General features: G+C 37.8%; 1 protein-coding gene across 1 annotated transcript; it reads left to right on the forward strand.

The window, feature by feature from the left end:
• The first annotated feature begins 4791 nt into the window (after nt 1-4791).
• On the forward strand, nt 4792-9799 carry LOC141004232 (uncharacterized). The gene is made up of 5 exons (XM_073475687.1): nt 4792-4857; nt 5238-5348; nt 6443-7450; nt 7608-7776; nt 9339-9799. Exons 2-5 carry the CDS (start codon nt 5336-5338, stop codon nt 9466-9468), a joined length of 1320 nt encoding a protein of 439 aa, XP_073331788.1. The 5' UTR covers nt 4792-4857; nt 5238-5335; the 3' UTR covers nt 9469-9799.
• Nucleotides 9800-12356: the final 2557 nt, after the last annotated feature.

Here is a 12356-nt window from a genome sequence, read left to right on the forward strand (position 1 = left end):
CGTTCATATTCACACACACACACACACAAACACACACACACACACACACACACACACTGTCATCTCTCTATAGCTCCATCCCTGGCCTCTGTTACAGCCGTGTGTCTGAGCAGGAACCCCACTAAGCTGGCCGGGGTCCAACACCAAGGTCTCTCACCTCGCAGGCTGGGCAGGGGGCCTGGTACACTGTAAAAAAAAATTGTAATATAACAGAATTTTACTGTCTATTTTACAGATTTTTTCTGTATTTTTAAAATACCATTTAATTTACAAAAATAGACTGTGTTTTTACATGTCAAATGTAAAATAACATTAAATAACTGTAACTGTGAAAATACACTATATTTCTGTTCTTTTACAAAAAAAAACCATTAGAAATACATATATTTATTGTTAAAATACATTCACAAATGTATCGTAAATTCACAAATATTTGTCTGTTATTTAAGGGAATAAACTGTAAAATTCAACTTTAAAACCCTAAAAAAGAGGAAAAAATAATTTAAAATTACTGAGGAATTAATAGTAAAAATTTGTAATTTTACTATAATTTCTTTGTTATTTGACTAATATTTTCATTGAAAATAAATACAATTACTCTCATTTCTAGATGGTAACATTATATTAATAAATTATATTTATTTTGAAAGGACATCTAAAGAGACACAGGGAAAGGGGAAAGCTTGAGAGGGTGAATAAAAAAGAGTTGGACTTGAACTGATGCAGCATCAGCACTAAGTGAGCTGCAATTAAATGCTTTCAATAAAGCATTTTTTTTTCTTCCCTGGCACAACAGTATTGTTCTGGACATTTCTGTGAATAAAGTTAAAAAAAAAAAAAAAAAAGCGCGGTTCCCGCTTGGGTTGATCAGCTGTTTCGACGTGACACTTGAGCAAGATCAACAACCAACGCGCCGCGGTTGCGGTTCCAGACTTCCTGCTCGCCCGACAGAACTTTGTGCGGACAGCAGCTAACGTCGAGGCTCGAGGAAGGACGACGGTAGACGGCAAGTATCAAACTGAAGCTGAGTAGCATTAGTTTTATTTACCACCATGCCTCTGAGTTTACTCACTCCGCAAAAGGCACAGAATACGCCGGCATGTTGTCAATTGAAATGTTAGCTAACTATGATGCCAAAAGCATGGCCGCCGGCGTCTGCCAGCTGCATTTACTGTAGTATTCAGCCAGACCAGCTACTAACTTTACCTTGCCATTGCGTTTGCTTTTGCGAACTAACTGACACAGGCGGAGAAAAGGATGAACAGTTGTTTAGAGCTGCAACAATGAACAGATACATTTTCACTAGTTTTTTTGTCCATAACTTCCACTGTATGACTTGAAATGCCATGATTTTTGGCTAGAATAGGAAGCTTAATTTTATGTAACTTTTCAATATCTGGTTTTGAATTTTTTTCTAACGTCAATAATCCACTATTGCAAAAAAAAAACAAAAAAACTCTTCTAGCCCCCACCTGTTCCTTTCTTTTCACGAGTGCTCAGAGCCATTTTAAGTGTACTTTCTTCCAAAGAAGAGAGAACAGATATTTTATAAATGATACTGAGATTTGGTAATGGTTTATTTCAACCAGTTACTCTTTCTTAAAACAAATTTTTTGATCTTCCTCTTGCCTTTTTCAAGGTTTTTCAAATCTTCATTTTGGTGCAACACTAGTCACTGGTCAACATGAAATTCAAACAATACTGAAAAATATGTAAAGGATAAGCTAATGGTCATCTTTTAGTTAATTGAGGGGAGATTGGCGAACACAGTTTAGGTTAACTATTTCACAGTCAATAGCATTTATTTTGATTTTGGCAAATTTCATGTTTCATAAATGTGTTTTTATTTTTTTCTTTCTCTCTGCAGATAAATGATGAGTTGATTTCATGGAGTAAACTGAAAAAGTGAGTACTGCACTGCAGTTAAGGATGTCAAAACATTACACCTGTCATAGTTGTGGTGCTTCAGTGAATACCCTAAAAGGGTACGTGATGCATCAAGGGCTTCATAAAAATGAGCCACATTATCAGTATGCATGTTGTATGGAAAGTTGTAAGTTTCGGTTCAGAAATTACAATGCTTTTAAATGTCATGTTTACCGCCATCATCGGCGGTCATCTACCGTGTCACAGTCTCAAACTTTGCAGGCACCCTTTCTATGTCAGCTTCCACATTGTCAGAAACAGTTGATCGACCTTAAAGACCTTCTCTGTCACCTAAAATCTCACATTTCAAGAAGAGAGGTAGTGCATTGCCCCTTTAAAGACTGTGATAAAACTTTTTCAGTGACATCATCTTTCACAGCCCACCTATCTAGGAAGCACAAAAACCCCACAGCTCTGCATGTCTCTGGTGCATACTGCCCTCCTTCAGTTCCTAGTGAGTCTCAGTCCTCTGTTGCTGAAAGCCAGGCAAATGAAGGGTCAGCTGATGATGAGCCTGAGGCAGATGTCCCAGACCTTGCACAAATGAAAAGTTTGTACATGAAAAATCTGTGCATGTTTTATATGAAACTACAGGCCAAACAACTTATCCCTTCCTCTACAATCCAGTTGATCGTAGAAGAACTGAATAGTCTTAATGGAATGTGCCTGCAGTACACGAAAAGTCAACTGAAAGCATCTCTTCAAACAAAAACTGAACTATCTGAGACTGAAATTGAAGATGTTTTGAAGACCCTAGATGATGTAGATATTCATGGATCCTGCAGCTCCTCCCTTTCCACAGACTACAACAGAAAACGGTATTTTGAGGAGAATTTTCCATACGTGCATCCACAACCGATTTTTTGGGGGGTTGATGAAAATAGAAAGGAGCAATATGCTCAGTATGTTCCCATAAAGCATACATTGACAACTCTGCTAAAAAATACTGATGTGCTGGAACAGGGTTCTACATCTGAGAATGAGAGTACACCTCATATTTTAAATGATGTGTGTGATGGATCGGTATTTAAGTCCAATCCTCTTTTTGCTGAGTCAGGTCTCACATTAAAAGTGATACTTTATCAAGATGCTTTTGAGGTGGTAAATCCCCTCGGCTCGGCAAAGAAAAAACATAAGATGCTTGGAGTCTACTTCACTCTTGCAAATTTTGAACCTTTTCATCGATCCACTATTGACAACTTGCAGCTTTTGCTTTTGTGCCGAGAAGTTGATTTCAAATATTTTGGCCACGAGAAAGTGTTCTCTCAATTGATAACCGATCTTGGAGAACTGGAGACAAATGGACTGAATATCTCTGGAAACATTGTTAAGGCAACTGTCTTTTGCATTGCCGGTGACAATTTAGGGTCACATAACATTGGTGGATTCACAGAAAATTTCAGTACATCTCAACATTTCTGCCGATATTGTCATGTAACCAGAAGTGAGCTAGACAATTTGGAACACCATGCTCCAATCCGTACAGTACAAGAGTACAATGACACTGTTCAAGAACTGCAAAATGGTGATGCAAGTGTAGTCAGAGGTGTGAAATGTAACTCTGTCTTTAATTCACTGACATTTTTTCATGTTTGCCAGCCAGGCCTCCCACCCTGTATTGGCCATGATCTCTTTGAGGGTGTCGTGGCATTTGACCTTGCCATTTACCTGAACCATTTTGTCAAGGTGAAGAAATTCTTCACATATTCACAGCTTAATCGAAGGATCAAACAGTTTAGTTACCAGGGATCTGATGGTAGCTCTAAACCAGCTGAAGTTTCAGAGAAGGGTGTGAAATTAGGTGGCCAGGCAACAGAAAACTGGTCTTTGCTGAGACTTCTCCCCATTATCATTGGTGAAAAGATCACAGACACAGAGGATCCTGTATGGCAACTGACTGTCCAGCTGAAAGAGTTAGTGGAACTGATATGTGCCCCTACTATATCAGTACCCCAGGTTGCATTGCTCAGTGTTTTGATCGGTGATTATCTGGAAGGAAGGAAAGAATGTTTTCCTTCACAAAAACTAAAACCAAAGCATCATTACCTCACCCACTACCCTGCATTAATACTAAAGTTTGGCCCACTCATTCGGCTGTGGACAATGAGGTTTGAGAGCAAGCATTCATATTTCAAAAGATGTGTGCGAAGGACACAAAACTTCAAAAATGTATGTCACACACTTGCAAAGAACCATCAGCTACTGCAGGCATACCTACATTCCGGCTCCTTTTTTGCACCCTCATTGGTGGTTAAGAACTCCACTCCTTTCCATGCTGAACTGTACAGCGAAGCAGTGCGCTCTGCAGTAGGAGAAACCTTAGTCAAAGAACCCAAAGTTGAGTCAGCTACAGAGGTGCAGTGGAAAGGCACTCAGTACAAAAAGGGACTCTTTCTGTGTTTAAACCAAGGTGAGGCACTTGAATTCGGACAGATTGAGCTCATGCTTGTGACGCAGGACCAGCATGTGTATTTTATCGTGACACCTCATGACGTGTCCTACATGCCAGCGTTTGCATTGTATGAAGTGAAACAAGCAAGGCAGAGCATGAAATGTTGGAAGCCTGAGCAGAAACTAGATTATTATCCTTTGCCTGTGTACAACCTTTGTGGGACAAGGGTAATTTCACTTAAGCATAGCATTGTTGACTCAGAGTAATCTGGAGTTTGAGAGATTAAAATCTGACAGTAATGCTTGAGCAGTATTTTTCATCCCTTCTAGTCCTCCTAGTCATGGATACAGAAAGTCCGCTCCTGTCTTTCATCAAATCAAGTCTTCCTAAACTGAGAGACCCTGAGCCTTTGCTGGAGCATCTGCAAGGTTTAGGAGTTGAGGACCTGGAGGACCTGAGCTACCTGCAGGAGAGTGACCTCCTTTCTGTCCTGAGACCAGTTGAAGCCAGGAAACTTCTGTCACTGCTCAAAAAGAAAAGTATGTGTTTCAATTTGTACATAATAAACTTTCACATTAGAAAAATGTACAAAGTCAAAATATACTTATTAGGTACACCTGTTCAAATTAATGCAGTCCAATACAGCAGTTCTACTATGAATTATACTTCAAAGAATCTTCTCTACATTTTTGTTGATGTTTTCAAAAAGGTGATAACTATAAACTATACGTTGTTCATTATTGATTTCATAGTGAGTGTTAGTGGTGGTGTACTGTACTGCATTATATTGAGAAAGGAACACTTTGAAATATATCAATTGGCTACTGAGTATATAATTATGTTGGGTATTAATATACCCAGATTGAGCAATGTGATGTCTGTATGGTTTAAATATTACTACTATCTCTCCTTTATTAAGGCCAGCAAGATGTCTTGGACAGTCCTCCAAGCAACCAGAGCAACCAACAGTTCAGCAGAGCCAGCACCAGTACAAGTCCAGTAGCACAGTCTGACGAGATGGCCCTTTCTGGTGAGTATATGCATTTATTGCACAGAATCATTCTTTTGGGTTAGATGGGCTGAAACATTTTATAATCTACCAGTAACTAACTGTAATATAGTACAATCACCAGCAGTGAATTGACAGTGTGCCTATAAATCAGTATCATAAGTTGGGTCTATCTTCTCTAGATTCTGATTCGGTAGCAAATCACACACAACTAATCAGGGATGAACACAGGATATTTTATTACAATGTACAGAAAAAAATGACTTTTGTATCCACCAGTAGCAATCCCCCCAACAAGAATGTGTTGTTCATTTAGTTCCCATGTATAGTCAGTCTGATGTGTATTTTCTTTGCTACTCTATGTGGTGTGTTATATTGAGATCTCGCAAGCTTGTCTGTCCCAAAGCAACAGTGTCATCTCTAGTGTGACTGCTGTGGTGTTGGAAAAGGCTGGATATTCTTGCACCTTTATCCTGGTCCTGGCTCGTAAACTGGATCACTTGTAAATGTTTTCAGACTCAATAAAAGCTCCAACCTAACAAAAGAATAAAAACACACAACAAAAACAGTCAGTTCTCCCAGCCAACAACAGTAAGAGAAAAAATGAAAATTTTCAGCCCAATGCTGATAAAGAAAACTCATGAACTCACCCATGTGACCATGCAGGTAATATTTCCACTGTTGCTGTGCTTAGTTGTTTTCTTTTCCTCCCATTTCCATTACTGCAATCAGTATCAGGACTACTAACTACATGCTGGGGTTAAAATGATATCCACTGACTATTTGTGGAAATATAGATGTTTGAGTTAAAATTATGCATGTTACATTATACAATGTGTAAAATTGGATAGCTTTAACTGTTGCATCAGTAAGTAAGTACAAGTTCTTTATGGGTCTGAAAAATAAAATTCGACCAGAACCATGGGTGTTGAAGCCTTGACTCAGCGCATCTCACTACCATTAAGTCTCGGTCTGAACACTGCAAAAAAAAGAGGACAAATGACAGTCATTTCTATATAGTTTTGCCTGGAACCAACATCCCGAAAGAGGAAAAAGGCTTAATGAAAACCCACCTATTATTTAATAACAGCTAATGTTCTCTGTGTTCTCTCCAGGTGGTTACAGCTCAGAAACTCCAAGTTCACCACGGTCAACAAGTAGTTCAAGTACAGATATCACACCTCGTCGACTGTCTGACAACAGCTGGCATTTTAAATTTCAAATTCCTTGGCAGAAGATTCCATCTGAGATCATCAGAAAGTTGGAAAGGGGAAAGCGGCCAACAAAAAGTGATAGACTTGAAATCATACGGCTCATTGTCAGTGAAATCTTAACCATGTGCCCAACACCTGGGAAGAAACATATCAGTGAGATAGCAAGGAAGATGACAAAGGCCTACCCTGTGGCATTTACTGATGTCATTGAAGGTGAAGTTGTAGGCAGTGGATATGACTCACTCACCAAACAGATGGTCAGCAGAGTGGACAACCTCAAGAGAGGAAACACTTCACTTTCGTTAAAGAGACAAAGTATTAGCAACAGTGAAGGAGAGGATACCCCAACTCAGAAAAAAAGACTAGACACTTATGGGTGTACAAACTGGCAACCAACACAGCTGCCACCTGATGAAACCCCTGAATCTCAGAAACATGCACAAGAAGAGTTAAAGAAAATGTGGAGAGAAAGATGCTGTGACAGCAAAGCCATTGAGAATATGATGAGAGTCACTTTCTTCACTCAGAGAAAGGACATTATCAGTGGGACTGAGACTTCTGACTTGATAAAGGAATGGCCATATCTGTTTGAGACAACTGGCATGAAGACTCATTTTAAAGAGCTTACAGGTGTGGACATGGAAGACAAAAACATAGCAAATAAATGTGCCAGAGTCATTTCATTTCTTAAATCGGCTGACAAGCCAGGGAAGATGGAGACCATCTTCAGGGAAATGGAAACATCAAGCAAAAATGCTGCAGATGTGAATGTTGCTGTGTTTCTTCCACTACTCCTCAAGTACTTCAATGAAGAAGAAGAACAGATGTTCTACAAAGTGGATCAAACAACCCTGCCCTCTGAAGTGGACTGTGCTGGACTTCCAAGTACACCATGTATTGTTGTTTGCGGTATGAATATTTATCTTTCTCCACCACAATAAATTAAAACCAAAAAACAGAAAACTATTAGTACTATTACTTTGTTATTGTTGTACTGGACTCAGTTGTAAGATGATAATTTAATTGTATTTTTCTCTTGTCCTTCTCTTGTCCCTGTACACAACAGGAAACTCGACTTTGGCGGCAGAGAATTTCATGCTGTCTGTTGACCAGACCATTGTGAATGGCCACATCAGAATCTTCAGTGATGCTCTTTTGCTGATGTTTGGTTCGTACTACTGTATGAACATATCTTACCCAGCAGCCCAAGCATCAACTTTGGAGTTCTTACAGAGGTAAGACACCACTAGTCAATTCAATACATCAAAATAAGATATATAATGCACATACTGTAAAACTGAGCACTGCTCAAGTGCTGAAATGCTGAAATACTCACCTGTTGGTCACAATGTGGTACATTCTCACACCTTTAAGTTCATGATCCACCCATCAATTTATTTTATTTGGATATTATATTTATTTGGGGGAATGCTTAGAGATTTGTGGAGGTGCAGGTGCTTTACTTTCAGCCTACATGCAGAGCAGGAAAGCCTGACTGTGCATGAGCACTCATGCCAGGAATCACTCAGACCAGACAGGAGCCAGCACTGCCACTGAGGAGGCCCCACTAGGAGGTGGAGTTGGGTCGCGGAGAGAAGCAGCGTGGAGCTGCCGAGATGGACCTGTGTTGTGGATATTTCTGTGGGCTGAAGTTAGTTTACTGTTCTGCTCAGCTGTTGGATAATGTTATTAATCTCAGGAGGCTGGAGGAACTTTACTGAAGATGGTGCTGGGTCCTGTCCGGTCTGGGAGACCCGTCTCCTGCCATGAGTAGTTGCAGTCTGCAGGCAGTTGGCAGATAGATCTCCGGTCAGGCTTTCCTGCTGTGCATGTAGGCTGAAAGTAAAGCACCTGTACTTCCACAAGTCTCCAGGCATTTCCTGAATTTATCAAAAGGCCACAATAACAAAATAATAAAATCAAAAACTTCATTTTAATGTTCTGATTTTATTGTAAGAGAAAAACAACCTTATTTTCTCTTTTTCTGATTGAGTTATGAAAGATTGACCCATACACTGAGTAGGACAATGTATTATTGACCTCTTTGAATTTTTTTTTAATACAATTTCAGGAATTTATAAAAAAAAAAGACATTTTCTATCACTAATCTATCACTAAAAAATGATGTGAAAACTGCCCCCTACTGGATGAAAATGGTCCAAACTTTACCTGAGAGTTCATTTTTGTTTTTCAGGTTTTTAGACTGACTGTGTCTCTTATTTATCCTTGATTCATGCTCATGTCAAGTTACAGAAACAAGTGCTTGTTAATTCTTATTTATGAAATAATGACAAAACAAAACTCAAATGCCCAAGAAACCTTTGAGTAGCAGATCCTCCTGACCGAAGTTACGTTATTCTCCCTGAAATAGTACTAATACTAATACTAATACTAATAACAGTAATAATGGCTTGGATTTATATAGTGCTTTTCAATCACCTAAAGCGCTTTACAGAAACCATTATTCATTCATACACATTCTTACCAGTGGTGGTAAGCTACGTTTGTAGCCACAGCTGCCCTGGGGCAGACTGAGGGAAGCGTGGCTGCCATTTCACACCAAACCCCCTCTGACCACCTTCAAACATTCAAACACATTCATACACAATTCACATACACAGTACTCACATGTTAATCTTTTCATTACATCACTGTTCCACAGTTCCTGTATGTCCAAATACTCTTTCACAAGCAAGCTCTGTCTACACTGTTGTGTAACTTTTTTGCAAATGTATGACAACATTACATTACAGTACAGTCCACACTTACTAAAGTTGTTTTTTTTTTCATTTGACAGGTGCCTCTTCAAGATAAATCCAGACAAGGGATCAAAAGTGGAGCGGAACGCCACCAAAAAACAACTTGCCGTCAGTCCAAAGGTTCTCACACTCATCACCAAAATTGCAGACTACGAGTGGAGGGAATAAGAAGTGCTCACAAGTTATGGATACTTTGTCTAAGTCACAGACTATTGTGGATTAATGTCAAGTGAGGTTTCATGTAAGCTATTTGTTATGTAGCTTTGTTATCAATGTTCTAATGAGGTTTGACAAAGTCTGTAATCAATGTTGTGGATTTATGGTTACTTGACCAGGTTATGGATGACTTGGATAGAGTGTGTATTCATTTACAGTGAGGTTTGACTAAGTTTGTTATCAATGTTTTGAATGTATGGTCACTTGACCAGGTTATGGATGACTTGGATAGTGTGGATTAATTTACAGTGAGGTTTAATGTAGGCTTGTAATCCATGTTGTGGATGTACAGTACAGTGACTTGACCAAGTTATGGATACCTTGGATAGAAATAACACTGAATTGGTAACTCAACTTTTTTTTTTCCAAATCAGTTGTTTCAGAGTCATATTGCTATAATAATGGTTACCTGTTACAATAAAAATACTGAAAATGGAAAATTGTAGCTGTTCTTGTTCAGCTTACTCTCATTTGAGTACAACAATTCATTTAAGCCCCTTTTCCCACTGGCCAAAAAACAGTTTAAACCATTTAAAATAAAAAATAATTCTGGTGTTATTAGGTGAGGAATTTTTAGTTGAACGTCCTTTTAAATATTCAGGAAATTAATGTAAAAGGAAAAAAATGTACACCCAACGTGGAGTTAAGTCTTTTTGGCATGTTTTGAAAGATTAATCAAATTATTGTGTTATATTACATCTAATATAAAGTAATATACAGTTTTTTTACATAAAACAATGCCATTAAAACCAACTAATAACAGCACATTTCTGTAAATTTAAGCATTATTATTCATATTACAATGTTAATTTACCATCTTTATGGGTAACTTAATTGTTTTAAAACGTAAAATGTTTGTAATTAAACGTTAAAAACAACGTAAAATAACATTTGATATGATCTAAAAATGGTAAATTCTTGCAATTTTAAACCCAATATCTAGTTTTTCTACAGTTTTTTGATATAATTTGAAAGATGAATCACATTATTTTTGTGTCATATACTGTTTTATTACATCAAACACAAATTATTATACAACTTCTTTACATAAAATAATGTCATTAAACCAATTAAAAACAGCACATTTCTGTAAATTTAAGCATTATTATTCGTAATCCAGCATTTACTTACCATATTTTTAGGTAATTTAATTGTTTTAAAATGTGAAAATGTTTTTAAAATGAGGCAAAATCTTGTTAAAATTACAACTAAAAACTGTATTTTAATTATGGAAAAAAACTGTATTTTTATGAGAAAGTAATTTTCCGTTATTTCACAATATTTTTCTGGCGCCCCAGCTGCCGGAAAATTACCGTTTTTTTAGGATTTTTTTTTTTACAGTGTAGCTCCTGTGAGTTATTCCTGGGCACGGACCTGGGTTCCACCTCTCTCGTCTCCTTTTGTCTCATCCGCTCTCCTCTGGCCCATCCCGGCCTCCTCTTCTCCCTTATCCCCCTCTCTGGGACTCTGTGGCTGATGAGGCTGTCCTTCAACTATCAGCATCTTCTATTGTCTTTAACACACACACACACACACACATATATAGTAACTTGGATTTATGTAAGCCTGCTTGTGTATCTGTGTGGCCACAAATGTTGAGGTCACCTTCATATACATCCGCCATCTGCAGGGTTTTATTAGTATAAAGCACTTCAGAGCATTGAGTGACTATATTGTTTGCAACCTTTTGATTATCCCTTCTTTTTCATCTTTAAAACTTCATGTCGTTTAACTTTTAATAATAAAAACAACCCTGGAGAAAGAACGAAAAAATTGTTAGGAGAAAGTTTTGGATCATGATGTTTTTTTTTTTTTATCACTTGATTGACATTAATATAATCATATAATATTTTGAAAATCAATGAATCGTTTAGTAGCTCTGGCTTGTCAAATGTGAGAATTTGTTGCTTTTGTTTGTTTTTTGTTTTTTATCTCTGTAAACTGAATATTCTTGACTTTTGAGCTGTTCGGACTGATGCAATTAGTTGTGATGGCCAATTTTGGGGGGTTTTTTTAGACTACAAATTAATCAAGCAAACAACTGATCTCAGATTTGATTAAAATGATAATTAGCCGCAGCCCTGAATAAAATTTAAACTTTAAACAGAAATTAGTTGATTAACTGTTAAAAGAGCTATTAGAGACAAACAGCAACAACAACAACAACAACAACAACAACAACAACAACTGGAAAAGCTTAATGTGAGCATGCAGTTCTAATAATTATACTCTTGGGGTTATTGGGTAAATACCAAATACCAATATCCGGACAGCAATCCATCACATTTGCTTACAGCTCATGTGTTAGGCCTGAATTTGCCACTAGAGGTCACTGGATGCCAAACAAATGGAGTCAGGATGTCAACACAGTGTAACAAACAAAAGAAAAGATGTGCATAAATGTGTCTTGCAGGAAATGTATCCTGATTATTAACACGCCTGTTTACGTATTTCTTTGCATTTTTTTGTTGAGGATTTAAGATTAAAGTGTAGCTGAGAAGATCAGTGAATCTGGCATCAGCCTCAGCATCAGTACCAGCAGAGAGGAGCAGCTGCAGAGCTCTCACTCTGATTCTATTTGCAGGTACCAAGAACATCCGAGACGTACACTTAACCACGAATACATATATAACTATATATTTAAACAAAAATATATAACAGGTGTTTAATATATAGATAAAGAAATGTTACTGTGTAATTTCATTAAAAAGCTTCTATGGTGAAATGATGTTTAGCGTGACTATCCAGTCGCAAATTTTGGGACGAGAGCGCATGCGTGGAAGTCGACGCCCACTTTTTTCACAGACGATCTTTGTAGCGGCAAGATGCTCATTATGGTC

This window comes from Pagrus major, chromosome 1 (genome assembly GCF_040436345.1).
Source record: "Pagrus major chromosome 1, Pma_NU_1.0".
NCBI lineage: Eukaryota > Metazoa > Chordata > Actinopteri > Spariformes > Sparidae > Pagrus > Pagrus major.